General features: G+C 42.9%; 2 protein-coding genes across 4 annotated transcripts; both read right to left on the reverse strand.

Annotated features, from left to right (window-relative positions):
- Positions 1–561: 561 nt before the first annotated feature.
- On the reverse strand, positions 562–8,638 carry LOC306702007 (pre-mRNA-processing factor 39). Its single transcript, XM_079167483.1, has 15 exons — positions 8,575–8,638; positions 7,170–7,420; positions 6,909–7,034; positions 6,684–6,802; positions 6,409–6,576; positions 6,065–6,245; positions 5,852–5,956; positions 5,280–5,415; positions 5,033–5,187; positions 4,762–4,888; positions 3,994–4,265; positions 3,153–3,331; positions 2,970–3,044; positions 2,291–2,462; positions 562–1,111 (listed from the first exon to the last, which is right to left on the reverse strand). Exons 1-15 carry the CDS (start codon positions 8,630–8,632, stop codon positions 1,031–1,033), a joined length of 2,205 nt encoding a protein of 734 aa, XP_079023609.1. The 5' UTR covers positions 8,633–8,638; the 3' UTR covers positions 562–1,030.
- Positions 8,639–10,015: 1,377 nt separating this feature from the next.
- ganabb (glucosidase II alpha subunit b) lies at positions 10,016–22,166 on the reverse strand. 3 transcript variants are annotated; one of them, XM_079167585.1, is made up of 25 exons: positions 22,104–22,166; positions 21,186–21,287; positions 20,967–21,075; positions 20,656–20,783; positions 19,733–19,912; positions 19,504–19,569; positions 17,660–17,720; positions 17,459–17,540; positions 17,268–17,364; positions 16,968–17,148; positions 16,709–16,862; positions 16,345–16,580; positions 16,013–16,139; positions 15,744–15,823; positions 15,358–15,498; positions 14,835–14,931; positions 14,605–14,706; positions 13,953–14,196; positions 13,794–13,858; positions 13,373–13,449; positions 13,141–13,215; positions 12,923–13,036; positions 12,632–12,741; positions 12,412–12,512; positions 10,016–11,763 (listed from the first exon to the last, which is right to left on the reverse strand). In XM_079167585.1, the coding sequence occupies exons 1-25, from the start codon at positions 22,121–22,123 to the stop codon at positions 11,654–11,656; spliced, it is 2,859 nt and encodes a 952-aa protein (XP_079023711.1). In that variant the 5' UTR covers positions 22,124–22,166; the 3' UTR covers positions 10,016–11,653. The 3 variants fall into 3 exon arrangements, with proteins under 3 accessions (XP_079023711.1, XP_079023713.1, XP_079023712.1); XM_079167587.1 differs by lacking the exon at positions 19,504–19,569 and having other exon boundaries at positions 17,660–17,717; XM_079167586.1 differs by lacking the exon at positions 19,504–19,569.
- Between the last annotated feature and the right edge of the window lie 175 nt (positions 22,167–22,341).

The raw sequence follows: 22,341 nt of genomic DNA on the forward strand, positions 1-22,341 counted from the left end.
ACACATGAGCTTCTCCTGCTATGATGAGGGAAAATTCAGATATAAAGGCTTATTGACAAATACAGCAAGCAGAGGATATAGTCTTCACTTTAATAGTCAGATTATCAGACCAATGGACAAAAAATATATATCAATTTCTTCATCAGCACCTGAAATGTCCGTGTGTGTGTGTAAAGGGACTGTTCCTGTAGGAAGAACATTTGAGTGCTTGCTCTACTTGTATGTGAATTAAATGGACTTTGTGTTTGGCTGGTGGTACCTAAATGATTCCAGAGATTTAATATAAAAAGGGAACAAGTAGAGTCTGTACCTTCCTCTGTCTTCAGACTATTAGAATGAAGAGTACGGCCTCTTAAACCTGCTGGCAACTTGATTTTTGGAAAATAAGATTCTCTTAAAATTCCAACTCACAAGACCCGAGCCAACGCACTGATGTTCAGAATACTCTTCAGGGAACACTGCTGTAGATGCGAGAAGCAAGAGTTTACGTTTCACAACCAAGTAGTGCGACGGTGGATTTTTCACCCTCATTATGAAAGTACAAGCAAACGACACAAACAGTTCTGCTGTGACACTATAAAACACCTTTATATACATTAGAAAAAACAACAAATATCCTACTCTGGAATGGTACAAAATGTCGATCATACATCACCTGTGAAGTTGGATAAACTGGATGAGTTTAAAACGGGAGCGAAGGGCTTGCAAACAAATACAAAAATAGTTCTGATTAAAATGGAGAGACGCTGATGCACTGACAATAGGAGTGGTTTCCTTTCATCGTCTTTCCAACTGTCACTCAAGACTCAACACTGAAATGACACAACATGCTAAAAGAGCTCAAATCCTGACCCTCATTTAATCACATCCAGGACAGTGAGGTAACTCAGAGGAAGGACGGGGAGGAGAGGATGCTGGGATATTATTTTTAGCAGGTGGACCGGCAGGACTGGGTGGTTCAGTTTTGTTCAGCTGAGAGTCATCCTGGGTCCAAACCATTTTACTGGTGTCACAGTCACTGCGGCCCCCTTTAGCTGGGAGGATAGTAGCCTTGGTTGTAGTTCCAGGTGTTCTGGTAACCGTAGCTGCCGTAGTTGCCGTACTGTGGTTGCTGGAAAACAAGCACAAGAAACAAGCAATAAGCAAAGGAGTGAGCCATCTCACTTCCTTCTCCTGGAGCCCCGATTGGGCAATCTGGAGAAAATGGCGGCGGGTAAAGACAAACCGTGCTGCCATACTATTCAGTAGGCCAGAAAAAAAAGATTTAGTATGAGCCAATACATAGTATGTCAAATGCAAACACCAGGATGTCTGACCTGCTGCATCTGGTCGCATCTAAGGAATGCAAGCCAGCATGTTTTTCTGGCTATTCTCACCCACAATCCTCTGCACAGCAGATGTATGAGACAAGAGGGTCAGAGTTAAACTTGCAATCTTATGATAAGGTAGTATGTCCCAATTGTATGCAAAAGTACATACTTTGTGAGGGCAGCTGCAGTATGTAGTAAAAATAAAAAAGGTATGCGATTTCAAAAAGAAGTGCTCGTGAGCATTTAAAATCCTGGAAACAGGAGATTAATTGGGTGGTGTTAGAGGATTCATTTAATCAAATAAATGTTAAACATGACAATGAAGGTTGGTCTTTGTTGTTAGGGAAGTGTATTTCTGGTCTATATTGAACCCTGAAACATAAAGTACACAGAACATCTCAAACGGCACCTTAACCCGACTATAGAGTCGGTTTACCTCCAGTTAAAAGCAAGATTATTCATGAAGCACATTTCATACACAAAGGTAGGTTCAAGGTGCTGTACACAAGTTAAAACAAAAATCCAAAGTTAAAAACATTGAATTGAAAACAATAAGGTTTTAAAGCCTGTTTGGGGCGTTAACACCAGCAGGCAGTTGGACCAAAAGCCACCGTCTCTTTGTTTAGACTTTGCTCTCGGCACCACTCGCGGTTCACTCCCCAGCGATCTAACAGGTCTCGCAGGGTTACATTGCTCGAGTCAGTCACATATTTAGGCCCAAGTAGAGATTTACAAATAAGTAATAAGACGTTAAAATCAATTATGTGGCTTACTGGCAACCAGAACTGGGGTGGTGTGGGCTGTCCTTCTGGTTTTACAGTAGGTTTTATTGAGGTGCAGGAAAAGGCTCAATAAAAGCTACTGTAAAACAATAAAAACTTTCTGTCGGTCAGTCAAAGGCATATTTGTTCATTTACAGATTTCCCTGAATAGTTTTCCCGCCCCCCAATCAGCCGCCTGCGTTATAAACTCCATCTTACCTGGTACCAGCTGCCGTACCCCCCGTAGCCGGCCTGTGAGCTGGCGTCGGCGCCCATCACAGGAGGGGGGGGTGTCGTGATGGGGACATGCGGCATGGTGGGCGGGACTTGTGCGGACACGGCAACGGCTGAGCCGTCGTCACTTTTACTCATCTTCTCCGAGTCCTCATCCCTAAAAAAAATATCAGATTATTACCAATAATCTCAACGCAGATCTTAAATTACGCAGGAAAATTACAAAAAACAATCTTATCTGCAGACTTCAAATCTGAATTGTCATGTTTTTCACTGCTGGTCTATTTAATTTTGATTGTTTTAAGAAGAAATTAGATTTTGGACTCAAAGAAAAGAGTTGCTCTTCAAAATAAAAGCATGCATAAAGTTCAATAGTCCATATTGAAGTTACAAAGCTAACTTTATTTTTATACATTAAACTCATAAAAAAATCTGACGCAGGAGCTGCAACGAAGTCATATCTTTCAAACGTTAACATGTAAATTACGGTTGTGTGAGTTCTAGAGTTTAAATAACGAAACATTGTGGATTAAGAATTTGAAATGTACGGATTTGACAATTCGCTAACATGAAACAACAGGAACAAACTAAATACTATTTTTCACACTCACACAATGTGATATTTTATGTTACACATGACCAGCTGCAACTTGATGGACTTTACCCGTTCTCTGCTTCTCTCTTCGTCCCTCCTAACTCCTTCAGCAGCTTCTGGTGCTCCTCATAGACGGACAGCACACTGCGGACGACACAAGAGACAATGAGGAACTACATTCAGGTCGGAGACGACGAAGGGTTTGTTCGGTAAACCATCGGGGTTTACAGAAGACTCGTGTCGAACTCTGACCTCTGGATAGAGTTGCTGTAGTCCTCTGCAAACTGCAGGCGTCTCTGTGAGAAGAGGATCTTGGTGTGTGGGGCGAGGGGAGCTGCCAGGGCCCGCGTCACACACTCCTGCACCGCCTCCGCTGAGGGGTCCCCCGACACCTCCAGCTCCAACAGGTTCAGGTGCAGCTTATCGTTATCCTGAGAGGGGGGGGGGGCACATAGAGAGGATGACTAAAAACTAGAATGACTTTATAAAAAGGTCTTTCTGGGCTACCGTAGAAACATGGCAGCCGGCTCCGTATGTAGATATAAACGGCTCATTCAAAGCAAACAAAAAACACAATGATTCTTCATTTCAGGTGATTATAATCTAAAGGAAACATGCTTATTAATATTATATTCTATTTCTGCTAATAGAGCCCCCTAAATGACACATGCTGTTCCTTTAAGTACCAAGTTTTGCCTTTTGACTCCTGAAGCTACACGCATGAACTCATTTTCTCTGAAATGATTTTTTTGTAGCACACAAAATACTCGTCGCAAAGAATACAAGATGTTTAGTGTGCGAGGCAGAAATAATAATACAATCACATAATAAAATCATGGACTAGCCATTTAATTTTTACCAGCATTAAAATCATATGGAAATGACTTTTTCTTTTACATTTTCATATTACTTTTTCAGTTTTCAGTATCAGTTATGTTTCGGGATGTTAAGTCAGACTGTTAAAAAACATGCTCAGCAGGTCGAGCCATCAATAAGCAAAGCCTACTGCAAGCTTAACATCTTGTGTTCAACATTCTTTAACTTTTAGGCCTGTGTTCTTTGCTGAAATATTCGTGGGTGCTATTTTCCTCACCGGACTGATCTCCAGGGCCTCCTGTAGAACTCTGCGGGCTCTGCTGGGGTTCCTGCCGAGCTTCAGCAGCAGACGAGCGAGCTTGATGGAATAGAAAGCGTGTAACGTGGGCTTCTCTGTGGACTCGTCCACCGCCTCACGCAGCAACGCCTCCGACTGGTCCAGCTGGCCCGCTCGCCTCTCTAAAGCTGCCCTGCGAAGACGGACCACCGCCAACCCTGGTAGCGTTTTCTCCAGAGCCTCCAGCACCCGCCGGGCCTCGGTTAAGTCACCTGATGGAGAAGACGAGTGTTCATGAGGGTGGAGATAAACAATGCAGGTTATTTTATTAAATCAGTCCTGCAAAGATTTAATGAGGAAGGGAATGCATTCAAGATGTTTGCTTGACGTTGATACGACACAGAGTGATGGTGAGTAACACAGGGGCACCTTAAATGTGTTAGAACTATGAAACGGTTATTAGTGGGCTTAGGGGATCCAGATTAAACACCTTTAGAATGGTATTTATTCAGATCATGACAAAGAAGTGAAAACCTGTCAAATACAGCTTCTATTAAACTGATATAACAACATTATGTTTGTCCGTTTGACCCTACTAGTCGCTTTCTTACAGCTCCTTTACCTCGACTGACAGTCACCGAATCTTTCATTGATTACATCAGAAAGTATCTTTAGATGAATTGTCCCGCATACTGGAATAGTTAAGACCGACTTAAGGCAATTAACATTTCAAAGAAAATAAAGCCGTGTGCTCATGTTTGGTCGTACCGTGCCGCTCCTCGAAGGTGGCCCACTGCATGTGGATGTTGGGTTTGTACGCCAGGTGGATCTCACAGGCTCGTTTGAAAATAACCCGCGCCTCGTCCACACTCTGCGACTCCAGGTACTGATTGTACTGAACGACACATACGAGAACATGTTACAGAGATCTTGTGTGTATATACAGTGTATACACACACACACACACACACACACACACACACACACACACACACACACACCTCTTTCACTCACACACAAACACACTTTTCTTCCTCACCCTGATCCAGAACTCCTCATACAGAGCGCAGGCGATCAGGCAACGCTCAAAGAGGATGCGAACCCTGTGGTCGTCATTGCTAACCGCAGCTTCCTCTGATTCTTCCTGAGGCTGGGCTGTGACCTCCGACTCCTCTGTGGCTGCCTGGTCTGGATCTGCGAGGACAAAAAAAAGGGCGTTAAAAACTGAGAACGCGTTCAGATGTTAACACCGATTTGTAGACCTGCTGGGACAGGTGACAGCTGACCTTGTTGGGGGTCTTGGGGGTCTTGGGGGTCTTTGGTGTCCTTGTTCAGCTGAGCGATCTCCCAGTCCAGGTAGGAGTGCCAGGCCCGCAGCTGGAGGCGATCCAGTGGCTTGACATGGAAGTAAGGACGTTTGATCTACAGGCCAGAGAACAAGAAACCAGGACGTGATGAATGTGTTTCACCAGTTCAATAAATACAAATAAAAGAGCAATATTTACCAGAATTCTAAATATTTTGCTGTAAAACTGCAAACAGTAAAAATAAATAAAATATATTAATACTATGTATAACATAGTATCTAACATTTGAATTCGACCTCTTTTACCAAATGAAAAAGGCTTTGGTAGAAAAAAGTGTTGCTACTCCTCAAAGTAAGGGATCAATAAATTAGTTTTTCTACCAACTCAGGTACTAAAACTCAGGCATCAAACGTATACATGTTATTACATTTTACCAAGCCCTGGATTCAGAATGATTCAGATAAGCGTCTGGAAAATATGTTTGTTGTCAATCCCAAAAATAACTTATGAAGGAACAGAGCGGGGAAGAAAGAGAGAAAAGAAAAACTCACAGCGTCTTCAAAGTGCCATCTCTTGCGGACTTCTCCCTCGTTGTCCTGGTACACTTTGTCCCTGCGAACGAGCACTTGTTCCCTAATCTTCTGCATCAATTCCTCCTAAACACAGAAAGTAGGAAAATATCAGAACAATCATCTATTTCACTACGTCTTTAACTTACGTCTCACTGGTCTACACGTTTGAAACGTGTGAGACATGTTACTCACCGTGTCTGTGCCCTCGGGTGTGGCGGGCTCTTCCTCCCCCGGCGGCCTCTCCTCCTCCTCCTCCTGGGCTTGTTCGGCGCGCTCTGCCTTCTGACTCTGACGGCACAACGTCCTCAGCTCCTCGTACTCCTCCGGGGACAGCATGTCTTTCGGCTCCTGGCTGTTCAGGTGCTCCTTGTACCTGACGGAGGAAAGGACGCAAAATTAGATCAATCGGAGGAGAAAAGAGAGAGAGAAGGGGAGAAAGAGAAAAAAGATCACGACATGTTGATTTAATGTTGAATAATAAAGAATTTGTGATGGGCACACACACTTGGCTCGTGTGTGTGTGTGTGTGGTCTTACTTGTCGTAGTTGGTGTTATAGAGCTGGGTGGGGACTTTGAGGACTCTGTCCAGGACGGCTGCTGCTTTCTTCGTGTTCCCCTGCTCCTTCTCCCACTCGACATACAGATCCCAAAGCCGGTCTGAGTGGAAGTCCAGACCTGCTGCCACAACCGCATCCTCAAACACACTGAGGATTGGAAAAACAATGAAGACTACAGCTTTAACAAACAACAGCTTATTTACTCATTCATTTCTATTAAAACACAACAAAAGACGAGTCTTAAATGAAAGTACCTGCGAATCCGCGTGGGCGAGTCAGGCATGTTCATGTCCAGCGTTCCCAGCAGCAGATTGATGTAGTGGATCCACAAATCTACACTCAGAGGGATCGCCTGCAGACCCTGAACACACACCTGACACAGCAACATCAAAAACCAGTCAAAAACACTTCCTAAATAAACTTAAAAGTATTCCTAATGGTGTGGGCACAGACTTGTAAACCCCCTCTCCAGGCTTTACCTCCTCTGCTTTGTTGTTGTAGCCAGCGCGGCGCTCCAGGTCAGCATATTTCTTCCAGTAGCCGTAGCAGAGCGGGTAACGAGTGAGGAAAGCCTCTAGCGCTCTGCGTGACGCTGTGATGTGACTCTGAACATACGAGAGAAAAGTCCAAATGTTTTAAACGTTTACTGAGGGAGAATATGATAGTTTCCCCACACTATTTTTTGATCTGAACCTTGTTGATTCTCCTCCGTCTCTCTCGTCAAAACAACTAACACACACCTCTTGCTCGCAGTACTGCAGCAGGTCAGTCCAGCTGGTGAAGTCTTGAGGAGTGTCGTGGGCGACCTTCCACAGGCGCTCAAAGTCTGCCGGCAATTCTCCCTCCTCGTCTTCTGCAGGTGGCGGCATTGAGAAGGTAACCGGGTCGGGGCCTACGGGGGCCTCAGGGGCCACGGCGGGACTGCCGTTCTCTTCTGACATCTCTGCCATTTCAGCCGGAGGCGATGCAGCAACCTCAGCAGCCTCCATGGCTGAAGAGAGGGCAGATCAAAAAGGTAATGAGTCACGGAATCCCATTTACACGATTAAAGGGGATTTTACAGGTAAGCCTTTCTTGGTAAAAAGAGTTTGAATCCCAACCTCCCAAAGTCCTTTCAAACAGAAACACAACAATGTCACAGCCAACTCTTTTATTAAAAGACCCTCAACCAAATTTCAACAGCGACAACTATTGACAAATGACTGAGAAGTTAAGTTAGTTTGCTGTAATGCCGTTTATTCTCACTGCACGATGACACATCTTTAACCCTGCAGCACCGTTCCTATCCATTCTTCTTAATTTGATTGAGGTGTGGCGGCAACAGAAACACAGACACCTGAGTGCTTCTGACATCTAGCGTTTGCACTTACTGTGAAAAAACAATAATAATAGAAAAATGCAATTAAACTCAACACAGAAAAGGGCACTGGTGAAATACATGTAATGAGATTCATGAAGCTTCCTCTGCTTCCTGGACAGTTTCGTAAAACAAAGGGCCAACAGGTGTTCAAACAATACAACAACAAAGTGTGAAAACCTCACATGCACATCCATCAATTGATACAAACTATAAGTTAACCAATACAAATTAAGCAGATAGAAGACGAATACTAGTGCAGTTCAAATGCTTTTATAAAAACTAAATATATAAATATTACACTGACCAGTCAAACTAGTTAAGCAGCTTATCTACTACCCGCAGCGGGCAAAACAAAAACAATCAACGACACACAAACGAAAGAAGTGATTTTCTGCCTTTATTCCTGAAAGCCTCAGGTTACACCTGCAGACAGACTTCATGCAGTAACAGTTTACTCGGGTTAGATCTCCACCACAGCGCTCACTCAGGTCCTGTTGGGATGTTGTGAACACAACTCAACTAATAACTGATTAGTGACCGCAAACCTCGTTTTCAAACACTGCGTGCTAGGTGGGTTAAAGTTGGTGAACACTGTGCTGCTTCGTGCTGTGTGTGTAACGTTACTTGAGCTCACGTTAGCCTAGCTTAGCTTGTCATGCTTGTCAACAAGCCTCCGGTCGCATCGGACCGTTACTAAAAACACTTGCAGATGAAACCAGTGCTTATTAATATCCGTGAAACGACAAAACGGCGCACCGTACATTCATTAATGTGGATCTAACTACCTGAAGACTCCTCGAGCTCCCCGTTGCCGCTCATCTCCTCATAGCCTTCCGCCGCCATGATGGGAAACGTCTCACTGACGTCATTCACCCGCGACAAAACTCTGACGAAAATAAACTGCCAGAAAAAGAATGGAAAGAATTAGCTTGTTATAAAAGAGTTATAGTTACATCTCCCTCGTACAGTTTGATGTTGACTACATTGCTTTTTATTTTTATTTATTACATTGCGTTTTCTTCTTTTGTAATGTTGGATATCGTTGTTCTCCGTACAAAGTATTGTAATACTTTAAACATGATCAATAAATAAAAACATAGGATGTAGTAATTCAATATAAAAAGATGTATTCAAGATTGAAAATACTTTGTTTATTGAAAATACTTTTTTTGTACATATTACTATAATACAAATATAAATAATTATTCAACCTGACATTCTACTACCTAAGTACTCCTATCTACACTATGCTACCTATGCTCTTCAGGCTCTGAATGTTGTATGTGTGTCTACAATATTTCTGATTCTGATAATAAGAATGGTTAAAAACATAATTTCATACAATATAATTGTATATTATCCGGTTTCCTCTTATTTGCTAGCTAAAGGGCCAAAAAAAAGACAGAAAAACTTTCCATAAAAACCTTTTCAGATTTCTGCAATTAAACTATGAGCGCACAGTAACACAGCCAATGTTTAAAAAGGCCCTGTGTTTAGAAATACAAATGGGTTCTGATAAGATGGCACCTTGTGTGTGTGTGTGTGTCACAGTCTGTGAAAACTCCCTTAATTAGTGCAGTCGTGTCTGATTGGCAGTGAGTCAGGATCTCATTCTAAAGGAGATCCACTGATCTATTAATCCCAGACACTGCCTGATTTAAGTTTAAAATCATTTACATTCTCCACTAGTCAAATACTTTACTACATTAACTGTTTTTAACATGTATTAATGTTTTTTGTTATCTTAGAAATTAAAGCTAAAGCTAAGCAGGACACAATAAAAACTCCTTTACTGCCGTTAAAATGTGGCCTAATGAACTAATAATTACGCTGCACAGAGATTAAGTATGTTGTTAAAGGACCAGCAAAGTTAAACATTTGGCAGATTCTCATCGACAATCGCCCCAAACATTCAGTCTTGAACACATTATGGACGTTATTGACTTTTCTACCACTTAATCTAATTTCAACAAAGATGGCTACGGTTAGTGTGTGTCTTGTTTTATATGCTCAATAAAAGAGAAAAATAATTCTGTTTTGAGTTTAACATACTGTAAGCATTACATCTGCACGTAGAAAGTGTCCTCTCTGAAACCAAACCTGCTTTTAAAATAATGTGAAATAGACTCAAACAAATATAAATACAATCCAGAATTTTTAAAAACAACCAATGTCTCATTAAATTTACTTATTGGATATTACATTTTTAATACTGTGAACCTTCGCACATCCCCTTAAAAATATTGTTGCACAGTCTTGCTTATGTCTTTCCATTTTCAACAGTTACATTATACATATATATTTATTTATGTTCCTGGTCTATGCATCAATACATCAAATTTCTTGTATTCAAAAACCTACTTGGCGATAAACCAGATTCTGACTCTGAAATTACAGAAATGTTTCAGGCTAACAGAACAAAAAGGGACTTCTTTCACATTTGGTCAACTTTATTTGTACTTGGTCTTATCTTTTAGAATACATCTGACAACTTTGAGTCTGTTCCTTCACTTACATTTCCACCAATTCAAGCCATCACCAACAAAATTGCAGCAACATGTACATTAATGATCATAAAACAATCAAAGAGACAAATTCATAACAAAACCCCTAAAAGGTCCAATGATTCGACAACCCAGGGTCTCCAGAGAACCCTTTGAATATTAACGAGTGCTCCGTGTGCATTTAGGATCGATTCGTTGTGAGAATCAAAAAGGCCGTAAATGAACACTTGCTTGTGAAAAACCTTTCACGGATTTGAACCATTCATTCAGATCCAAACGACACACTGGAAATCCTGGATGATCCCGACATCTAGAAAAACATGAAAATCTAAACAACTTTTAAAGTTCTCACTCTTCCTCAAGTGCATTAAAAAGAATCTAGTAAACAAAGCTGGGCAAGAACTCAATAAAACAAAGAAAGCACGTCAACAGGATGATCCGCAAACATCAGTGGTTCAGTCCCCTGAAGGGATTCCCAACAGCTGAAAATCAGTCACTTCCATGTTGACGCGATGATAATCAATCATTTCCATGCACACAAATTCATCACTGACGAGCTCGGGGAGACTTGACAATAATCTACTGCTCAGAATCGGTGAGAAAGATGATCATCTCTTCCCAATTTTGTGGAAATATTAAGTACAGCAGGATGAAAGTTAAGTGTAGAGCCACACAGCTGATTATTGGCAAGCCCTCTCCAAAATATATGAAATGTGGCACGAGTGCAGACGGTGCAGCTCTGAGCTGACTGAAGTGCTTGGCATAATAGAGAGGGGTGGAATGAGTTTTGTTTTTGTATTCAGTCAGAAGCAGATAGAGGGAATCACCAGCAGGTGGAGCATGTGCTTTGAATCTGAACCATAATTTTAAACAGCAAACAGTCCGTCACAGTGATCTTTCCTCTGAAGCAGACTAGATGACAACAAAGTGGACAATAAAATAAAAAAAAAAGTGTGCCTGAATGTTTTCTTTCTTTACCCAAAAGATTAATTACAATGACATAATTGTCCTCAATTGTTATCTATTTGTAAATGTGACAAACATAACTATCTATCTAGCAGTAACCTCTTCTGTTGTTAGGTATTACAGTGTGACTGAACACAAGAGGGAAATGGCAGCGACGTCGCGTGGCTCAGTTCGACTGACAGGTCTACATGGATGCGCGTGTGTGTGTGTGTGTGTGTGTGTGTGTAGGGATTAAAAGTGTGTGTATTCAATGTGTTGTGTGTGTTTATGTCCTTTATTTTCCATGATGGCTATCCTGTTGTCTTGCTGTGGTTAGTCTTGTGCATCAGCGCCTTCTCTGTCGCTCCTGATCCATTTCAGTCAGTTTCTCCTCTTGCACCTCCTCTCCTGATGGTTACTGAAGCATCACGTTCCAGTCTAACCCTGCGTTCACGCCGGGCTTACGAAGCGTCAACACCGACATGGAGGCGTCAAAGTCAAACTCCAGCTGGCTCTCCTGACCGTCTGCAAAGCACAAAGAGAGAGAAAAGGGGACGTGAATCTCATCATGGTCTCACAACAGATCATTTAAAAAAAACAGCAACAATAAGATCGTAATAAGGATGCTGAGGGTGTAAAACGACTAGTTCAGAAAACACCACCTCCAGGAAACATCACCGGAAGTGAAAACAGCCACACGCAGTCACACCCGGCATAAGTTAATCGGTTTTCAAGTGCGTTCTGCAGCAAACCGGTTCACACTTTAAATTCTCCAGACCTCGGTCTGAAGCTCAAATGCACCCAAAGTTTAGTTGTCCAAACAAAATGCTATTTGAGCTTCAGAAAAAATAAATTCAGCATTATAATTTGAGGAAGTGAGTTTTGGCAGTAGTTGCTATAAACTGCGAAATATAAATGAGACCCGAGAAGCCAACATGATATTCCTGAAATATCAAAAGATAAAAACATGCTACTTTAGTTATTAGAGAAAGTTAAACTCTTTAGAGAAACTTTAAAACGTGCATTCAACTTAAGGTTAGTGGGAAGATTATTCTTCTGTTTAAAATGGTATAAATGTTGAACAGATTCCTTTAGTCAGCATACAGTCTAACTTTAAATGAATTACACATATGAGCATTAAAGTGTGAGTGAAATGCTGTATATTGCACTCACCAGCAGTCTTGAGGGTGACCTTGCTGGGTTTACTGGCTCCCAGTATGACAATGCGTTCAATCCAGGAGTGGGTGGAAAACTGGGCATCTGGAGCCAGGTTCCTGAGAACAGAGACATGGACACAAAAATGTTAAGTAAACCGTATAAAACAAATCATGCGTTTACAGTGTTATGTCTGCGATACAATAGAGATGCAAGCAGGAGAATATTGGTCACTCACGCAGAAGAGAGCATGTTTTTGGCAAAGGACAGCTTCCTGTGGATGAACTCCTTCTTTTCATAGTTGAAGGTGTGGCCATCATCTATGTAGAGCTCACCCTCTGCAGTTCTCTGTCAAAGAAACGGTCAAAACACCAAGTAGGACAAAGCAACATGTCAGATCAGCAGCGGATGAACATTTATTTACAACTAGAACCATCGTTTTATATTATAGGAGCAATCCCTGATGGAGCCAATTGTACATAAGTGAAGAAACAATCAAAAACACAGCAGTGGATGAGAGTTGCGTTACCTGGGGGTTAAGAGCCACATATAAAGTGTAGGGATCGTGCATCATGCAGGAGGAGGACCTGCGAACTCGAATCTTCCTGGGAATAATGGAGCCGCCACGCTGGAACACGGGGATCTGAACAGAAGACAGAAAGCTCCATGTTAACATCAGAGGATATGAGGAAAATACTAATTATTAAAAAGGATGTGGAGCCTCGAAATATAGAAAGTGTGTCTTACAGAACTCATGGTGACCGGGATGTAAAGGTTCTGGGCCCCGTTGTGCTTTTGGAAGGTGTGGACGTCAAACCAAACCTGAGGAACACAAGTTGAGACGACACCTGAATCAGCAGTCCTCTAAAAAGATCTTTTCTTGACAGAACCATTAATTGTAACACTGAGCTTCAGTCTGAACACAGAGAGAAACAGTAATAGTAAGATGTGTTAAAGCGTCCATGTTTCTTCCTCTTACCTCGTCTTTGCCAGGCAGGTAGGCGGTGACTCCCCTCACTCCTTCCTCAGTGACCGGGTGCACCAACAGGTCTCTCCCTGCAGCAGAGTTAAGCAGCGTCAGCAGATCTGATAATCGCTTTGAATCACGTCTGTCTTGCTGCAACAATTGATTTACAGTTTCCATTCTAGTTTGTCTTGTTGAACCTCGGCCGTTCCCAGGATTAACAGAAGTGATCCACACTTTAACCTTCAGACAGATTAAAAAACTAAAACCATAAAGAGATCTCATGATGGATCTGATGAAACTAGGCAGAGGACAACATTAAAGTTCTGGTAACCCTATAAAAAAGGGAAGACCCTGGGCTCACTTCAGGCACACTTAAAGTAAAATGCCTTTATTATTATTATTAATGAAGAGTTGATGTCTTGCGTCTTCTTACCGATCAAGAACTCGTCATCCAGAGCGAACGTAGCAGGATCCTGAGGATACTCCACCCACAGTGGTCTGAAAGAACCAACAACATTTAGTATTTCTGTGCATTGGGGTATTATGTATAACTGTAAGCCAACATAAACAATGTTTCCTGGCTTGTCCTCACCTCATGATGGGCTCTCCAGTGCGGTGTGCGTGGTAGAACTGCTGGTACCAGTAGGGCAGCAGGGTGTAGCGCTGACGAACCGCTTCGCGGATCAGCGCCGTGTTGTCCGGACCAAACAGCCAGGGCTCTCGGCGGGGGGTGTCCAGGTGGGCGTGGGCCCTGAAGAACGGCTGGTAGGCTCCCGTCTGGTACCAACGCACCAGCAGCTCGGTGCTCGGAGACTTGAAGAAACCACCGACGTCAGCTGTGAGACAGATGGGGTCGGTGTTAGTGTCAGATCTGGTGTGACTCTGGGGCAGCGGGTTTTTGAGGGTACTGATAATTACCGGTAGGTACTGGTTAGTTAAATATAACATAAATACAAATTTCTGCAGAGCACTAGTTTCCATTTCACAGTTTATTGATTTTGCAGGTTTATTTTATCAAATGTTCTGAAACATAATGGAGGATATGTCCATATTCTAGACTACTACCTCTTGGTTTATAGGAAGATATAACCATGAGGAAATACACATTGTATAAGTTGTATTGTAAAATATTTTTACATATACTTAAAAAACACTAACAAAACTGCTTCAAAAGTCAGCCACAAAACATCTCAGAATATGTTTTTTGTCCAGGTCATTTAACGCAGACTAAAACACAAACTCACCGCCGCAGAAGGAGATTCCCACCAGGCCGAGGCTCAGACACATGGGGATGGAGATCTTCAGATGGTCCCATTCAGCAGCATTATCTCCCGTCCACACAGCTCCTACGGACGCACACACACACACACACACACACACACACACGTCGACAGTTAAGGTCCTGTGCTAAAATAGCCCGACATGAAAGATTTCTAGCAGGAAGAAAGAAAAGTGAAACCGGTGAAGGGCTTACCGTAGCGCTGCGACCCAGCAAAGAAGGCTCTGGTCAGGACAAACGGACGCTCAACTCCCCCTGACCTCTGGATCAGACCCTCCGCTGTGGCCATTTGCTGCAGGTTGTACACATGATAATCACTGCTATGTTTAACCCATAGCATCAGATTTGTATAGTTTGTTTCTCTTTCAAAGCCAGACAGTATAATCATGTCAATAAGATTATTTTAAAATCTGAATTTCCCAGATTTCATTCCCACTGCTGGAAAACGTTAGCATAGCATCAATGAAAAGTTCAGCGATACATCTGTCAAAAGTCCGATCACTACGGGTCGCTTTATTTTACTAAAACATTGATTTGTTCTTCGCTGTGTTTATTTTCTTCATCCTCGAACACAAACTGGAAATTAAGTTCTACCGTAATGTTCAATCAACTACATTGGAGACAGTAGTTACGTTCATGCATGAAAACATGAGGATGAAATGTTAAGAGAAAGGTTCAGTCTTTAACATGAAGCCACAGACTGACTATGTGCACTCACCACATAGAAACCATACAAGTTGTGCACGTCGCGGTGCTCCCAGGCTCCGTGCACCGCGTCCTTGTGCATGGTCACCTCTGGCCCATTAAAGACAGACGGCTCATTCATGTCGTTCCATGTGTACAGGTTCTCCATGGAACCCTGGAGGGCGGACAGAGAAGTGGATAAAAGACTTGAGGTCAGACAAACCATATTATTGGAAAAGTTTCAAATTAACAGAGTCAGTAAACCTGTACGCAGAAATTACAAATAAAAAATCCTTTCAGAGTCAGTGGCCAAGAGTGGTTGGCAGCTCCCAGGTGACAATATGTTAATGTCACTGGGAGCTTGTGACATTTTCCGGTTAAATACAGGTTGAATTAGAGACAAGTGTCCTTCAGACTCACTTCATACTGATCATATGCAAACATGCTGGCCCACCAGTCCCTCATGTCTGCACGATTGAAGTCTGGATAGCCGGCACTACCTAAAGTTCAGCATCCGAAGCATAGAAAGGAAAGTCAGGGAAATATTCACTGTAGTTATATCTGCACAGTGAGCAACGCGTCACTATAAAGGTCATTGTGTCTCAGCGACGAGCGAGTTCATGAAGAATATTTACAAATGCATTTTCAAACACTTTGTGGAAAATGATGCAACGTTGTCAGTCTCTTACCAGGCCAGCACCAGCCCTCGTAGTCGCCACCATCTTTGTTCTTGATATAGAAACCCTTATTTCGGATTTCATTATGGATCTTGTAGTTGCTGTCTACCTTGATATGAGGGTCCACAATGGCCACCATCTATAAAGAAATGAAAGAAGACTGAGCAGAGAGTCTTGAAAGTCCTGTCACGAAGGTGTCTGCAGGTTATTTTACTGAGATTTCAGGTGACACGAGATAGAAAGTAAAATAGACACTGGAGAACTTCTGGCAAGAAAACCCACGAAATAGTGGCTCCTAACATTGTCTGCTGGTACCGTGATGTTGGACTATTTGTATTATGTACCTTGCGTTTCTTCTCCACGAGACCCTGCAGCATTTCCTTTGGCGTTGCGAACTTGTGTGGATCCCAGGTGAAGTAGCGCTTGCCATCCGTGTGCTCGATGTCGAGCCAGATGTAGTCATAGGGGATGTCGTGCTCGTCAAAGCCCGCGTCCACTGAAGCCACGTCCTCCTGGTCATTGTAGTTCCAGCGGCACTGGTGGTAGCCCACAGCAGCTTGGGGAGGGAAGGACTGAGTGCCTGATGGACGACAGCAGAAGGAGGTAGGACATGAGGAGAGGAACTGAGACCGAGGACGTCAGTCAAACGCTGATCTTTTATTGGGCTGTGCCGATACCCGTACTCATGCTCAAGAGCAAGCTTCCTACCTGTGAGGGAGGCATACTGAGCGAAGACATCTTTGGGTGTCGGCCCAAGCATGATGAAGACATCAACGATGCCGCTTTCAGAGATCCAACGCACATCCGTCTGTGGAGTCTCGCTAGAGCCTTGAACGTAATCCAACATTTTTCCAAACACGGTCTGGAAAGAGGCAAACGTGAGAGTGAAGCTCTGTGCTTTAGTGAAGCAGACACTCTCTACTGGCTCAAGTCCCAGGAAGTAAGGAAACAGAAAAAATGGACATACCTTTCCAGCTGTGTTGGAGCTGATATCCACCCAGGTCTCAGCAGCATTCAACCAGAAGATGCCGGTGGTGCGCTGGGCGTTGTGGGCCAACATGACTGGGACAGCGCCATAAAGAGCCATAGGGTTGTACAGCTCGTACTGGAACACATCCAAGTTATAGAGCCGATATGGATCCCCATTCCTGAAACAGAAAAATACACACGGGCTTGATCCAACGCAGAGAAGACGACACGGACCACTGTGCATGTGCCATTCAAACTCCTTTTTGTACGTGAAACGTGACTTGTTGTTGACACTCACTCTGTTGTTTTGAGCCGGAGGGTGTCTGCGTGTTCTGGGATGCCGTAGACGTGCTCCACACCCGGCAACGAAAAGTCTAAACTAATAGCAGATGGACCTGTGAGGCAAGATATCAACACAAGTTAACCCCTAATGCAGATATTATGGCAACAGCAATTCATCTGAATGAATTAACTAACTGAAATGATTACCATTAGGTTTGCTGTCTGAGTGAGATTTAAACGTTTCCTCCCACATCCCGTCTTCTACTTTGTCTTCCTCTTCTTTTGCTTTCTGGCAGCCAAACAGGAAGAACAGTGACACCGTTTACAAGAGAAGATACTGCATAGAAACAGTGCGCTTAAAATAAAAGAGAGGAAGTGGAACAGAAAGGGTATGTTAGTGTGTCGTACCTCTGCCTGGGTTGCCGGATCAGCCTCCTCTTTCTTCTCTCCCTCTGGGTCCACCTGACTGCTTCATGGCCCAAAGTGAGAAAGGGGTTACAGGGAAGATAAAGATGTGTCACTTTGGCTAATTGATGCTCTCTTGGGACAATATATGGGGGTGTAATTAAACCATGATAAAAAGGAAAGGACATACAAACAGGGAGGTTGGTGAATACTCCCTGATTCTACATCGACAACGAGCAAATAATCTACAAGAACTTGATCGACTTGACTTTAATGACAAAGGGGACTGAGCAACTCCCTACCTTGTGGCTATTTCAAGCTAGGCATTATGGGACTGGATCTCTAGTGGCTGCTGCTTGTAACACCCACAAGGTTCCTTACAGAACCAACCGGTATCCAGTGGAACCCTTAGTGTACCATGGTGTGATCAAGGCCATAGCAATACACCGACATGTGGTAGTCACACTCAGCTGTGGCGGTGCATGATCTGCAGCAGCGCACACAAAAGAGGCAGTGGTGCAAAAACGCCCGCTACGCCACATTCACATTTCAGCGGAAAAACAAGGCTCTTGTGTTGCACTGCAAGAGGTGAGTGAGTGAGTGGGGAGTCTGTGTAGCGTACTCCACTAATAAAGCATGTTAACACTAACAGACTCATGACATACAGTTAAAAAGAAATTGATGCAGCAGAAGCAGAGATAGTGTTTTTTTATTCCACACTTTCTTCAAGAGGCGCCTACACTACCCACAATGCAACATGACCACCAAAAGTGCAGCCTACTGACGAAGTCTGTAAAGTAAAATGTTATTCCTTTGTAGTAATAGTGGAGTTTCTCTTCTTTATTAGTTTCTAAATGGAAATGGACTTAACAGTAGTTAGAAGTACTGAGGCTCAAACTGTTTTTGTACCAAAGCTGAAGGCTGATGGTTCACAAAGCCCACGTTGTTAGTTTGGTCTCAATATGATGATTTAATATTGTACAGTTTCACTCGGACATTCATTATTTTAGCCTCCATCTTAAATTGTCAAAATACACCACAAACAACAATGGTGAAGGCGCCTGACAAAGCTGTCTTTCCGCAATAATGAGAGTATGGTTTAGAGCTCAAAAGAAGCACCGTACCAGAAAATAATTCAGATTTTTAAACTTAACTGAAATGCAAACTGAAGCATAACCACAAAGAGAGATGTTGCTGTTGGGTTTGGGAACTGGGCTGCCGTACTGGAAAATAAGACACCAACTATCTAGTGGGACTCAAACTACATGAGAGTGAAGACAAAAAGCTTTACTTTGATGCGCCTTCTAAACCTGCCGCCACTAGCGTTATATTTCATCTACCAGGAGCTGAGCAAGCGTGAAAACTAGTTTCAGTCAACACAACTGGTCAAGTCATGCAGCTAAGATGTTAGTTCTGCTGGAGTGACACTACTAGACGATTCAGTTAAGTGGACGCTGATCTGACAAGAGAGTAAAATCACCGGTCGGTGCAGCAGACCCCAAATCATTCAGATGTGTTTTTGTCATTATCAGGATGATTTTTCCTTTGTTTCATGAAATGAGACGAAAAATCTACATCTTAAGTGGCAATTATGTAATCATTAGTTTAAATGATCCTTCAAAAACATGGATGATGATAACAGGAGGCTGGACTTACCCCTTAATTATGGATTGAATTAAACACAGACATGCACACACTCAGCCACAGCCCTCTCTCGCGCTCAGTCACATTTATTGGAGGGTAAACACTGTATTTGGTGTGATGGGAGTCCCTTAGAATTTTTGTCACTGTTGGCAGCATTAGCACAAGGAACAGAATACACACTTACAAATCTTAAGGGTCTTTACCTAGAGAATACCCTCTTGATATTATCCCACACGCTAGCCACTGTGCTAGTTACTTTATAGGAGAAACTAGGATGATAGGGAGAAGAGGACAGAACAACGAGTCAGAGACAATACTTAAAAAACAAACCATTTCATGGGAACAAAAATCGAAATCATCCACTGAGTGATGACGTGGATTAAAAAGAGAGGGCTAGCATTTGTAAATGTGAATGCATGCGTGGTTCCTCACGTGTCCTTGCGCATCCTCAGGTGCTCGAAGGCCAGCAGGCCGCGCGAGTTCAGAGACATCAGCACTTCTCGCCCCTCCATGATGTCCAGGCGGAAGGGCCGGGCGCTGACGATGACCCTCTGAGACTCCGACCCCAGAGACAGCACCACCCCGTTCTCGTCCTGAGACAGGAGAGACAGGCTGAGGAGAGAGGGAGAGAGAGGCGGTGAAGTTAAAAGAGAGGATTTGGTTCAGAAAAACAAAAGTGAGGCCAAAAAAATTAAAGAACTCAATTACTATTTACTCAGTGACTACCTAAATTCTGTAGGGTTATCTTATTAAATCCAAGTGAAGCAAAACTAAACTTCAAGGTTGGAGATTTATTTGAAATGAGATTCTGAGATAAAGCCAGAAAGCAATTATCTGAAAAGCCTGTTTGTCATCTGGAATCTTGTTTCACTGGAAGAAAGTCAATCGAGTGATACACCGTGGGTACAGGCTTCAACCTTCAGTGGAACATACCGTTTCATTTCCTTTAAATAATTAGTCAAATAAAATATTCTTGATATGCAATTATTCATTAGGCGTTACTTAATTCAGACATGCCTATGGGCACAGGTATTAATAATATGATTAACGATGGCTCTGTTCTATTCAAGTGTACCGGTATGTACAATACCAAGACCCTGAAACTGAAGCAGCTAATTGGAATACAGCCATCAATAATGTTAATATTTATACTTCTGCGACATGTCAAAATGTCATGAGTGAAAAAAAAGAAATTGTAATATTTTACGCAAGACAAATTTGTGATTTGGGGTTAAATTAATAAAACTGAAAATGGCAAAAAAAATTATAATTATATTTTGCTTTTTCAGCTTGATTCTGTCATATCCAAACCCCCAGCCACCCCACACAGTGAGGAACACCCCTGGGAGACTTACGGCTCAGTAAGCGGCTCCCTGATGAGCACGTCTGGGACCTCGTAGCGAGGCCTCAGCGGCTTCAGCTCGTTAATCTTCACCCTCGTTATGTTTCCCTGGAGACGGTAAAGCTCAAGCAGCAGATGCACCTGAGACAAAAATGCAGAAGCAAAAGAGGACTTTCATTATTATCTCATGAACACGACAGCAAAGCCAGAGAGCTACAAACAGGTTCAGCCAAGGGCTGCATTCCACTCAGTTTAGCCGTTAGTGCCTTATCTTTATGTCAGCCATCGTGTCCCCAATGTGAATTGCTTCTCTGTGTGATTTACCTTGTTGTTGTCATTGATGAGCTGCAGCGTGAGCTTGGTGTTGGTCAGCTCCATGGTCTCCAGCAGGGCTCGATAGGGAGACTCCCCAGGCTTCAATGCTCGCTGGCGCCTTTAAAAAAAAAAAAAAGATGTCATAACAAAATTGGACACCAGTGATGAATCTGTGCTTTTCCTGCAACACCAACTTCAGGTTCATAAATGTATTATTTTTGCACTCACTTGCAGAAGGCACTCTGGTCGCAGGTCTTGAAGTTGCCCTTGTCCACAGCCCACGTCCCGCTGAGGGACATAGCCAGCCAGAGCACCAAGACAGGCGCCATCCTGCAGAGAAAAGCAAAGAGACGACCTGAAGTTTAGATGGTCTACGCTCCAATTCATTTGGTTGAACATTGCCCAAGTAAACACCCAAGAGGACCCTACCCAAACATCTGTATGTATACAGGGGTTAAGGTTCTACAGACGCACACAAGCGGACCTTGATCTCTCTGTGCTGGTCAAATGTGTCCTCAACTGAAACTGTCACAGGCAGCTAACCCATTTCCCGTTTCCTCGTAATGCTGCAGCCAAACATTTATGCACACGTAAGCATTTTAAACAGTATCCACAATCACGTTTTTCGCGTTAGACCCCAGGGCCTGGATGTAGAGACGTATTTACGGCCCAGAGACGTATGATATGCTGTGCCAGAAGACAAGTGTTAGCTAACGTATCAGCTAATGTGGGCTAAACTTAGCTAGCATGCAATCGGATTTCTGGAAAAAGACACCAAATTAACAATTTCACCACAATAGTGCATCCGTTTTTATAGACGGACTAACGCCTGGTTGTCTGACAGCAGCGTTGTCGTTAATTAGGAATATATTAGGATCTGTATATCGTGCTAACCTTGCTAAGAGCGGCACAGGCGGGTTGACTGTCAACCCGCTAGCTTTAGCGTTAATTCAATTGGAAGGATCGGCACTTTTCCAGTAACGGTTACAATTCTCCCTTGCGGCCGTTAAACTTTAAAACAGAAACGTTTGCTCACACGTCTATTAAGTGTGTACACACAGCGATAATCTCTGGCCTCCGGCGCGCTGATAATATATCAAACAGATGATAAATTCACGATGTAACAGCGGCTCTGCTTTGTCTTACCTTTCAGTGAAGGTGGCCATCTTGATTATGCTTCCGTTAGACTCCGCCCATTTGAGTCCGCAACAAAGATCGTCAAAAAGTAACTGACATATTTACTTTGTTCTCTCTAAAGTAATACACATAAAGTGAATGTGATTATAACAAATATCCTTTCGAGTTTGATTTTACTGAATCAAGGTTGTAATTTTTTTTTATCTGGTTGATGATAAAAGGAGGATGTAAACTGGGTTAGTGATTC

This window comes from Pholis gunnellus (genome assembly GCF_910591455.1).
Source record: "Pholis gunnellus genome assembly, chromosome: 10".
NCBI classification, from domain to species: Eukaryota; Metazoa; Chordata; class Actinopteri; order Perciformes; family Pholidae; genus Pholis; species Pholis gunnellus.

Bases quoted from the DNA above. Each gene is read 5' to 3' on its own strand.
- LOC306702007 (XM_079167483.1), bottom strand. From the start codon at position 8,632: ATGGCGGCGGAAGGCTATGAGGAGATGAGCGGCAACGGGGAGCTCGAG. The intron at 7,421-8,574 runs GTAGTTAGATCC...CCCTCTCTTCAG, and splicing joins GGAGCTCGAGGAGTCTTCAG to CCATGGAGGCTGCTGAGGTT. The intron at 2,463-2,969 runs GTAAAGTCCATC...TATTTTTTTTAG, and splicing joins AAGAGAGAAGCAGAGAACGG to GGATGAGGACTCGGAGAAGA.
- ganabb (XM_079167585.1), bottom strand. From the start codon at position 22,123: ATGGCCACCTTCACTGAAAG. The intron at 14,932-15,357 runs GTGAGTGCACAT...TACAACCTGCAG, and splicing joins ACTTGTATGGTTTCTATGTG to CAAATGGCCACAGCGGAGGG. The intron at 14,197-14,604 runs GTGAGTTTGTGT...TCTGTCTCACAG, and splicing joins GGGAATCTCCTTCTGCGGCG to CTGACGTCGGTGGTTTCTTC.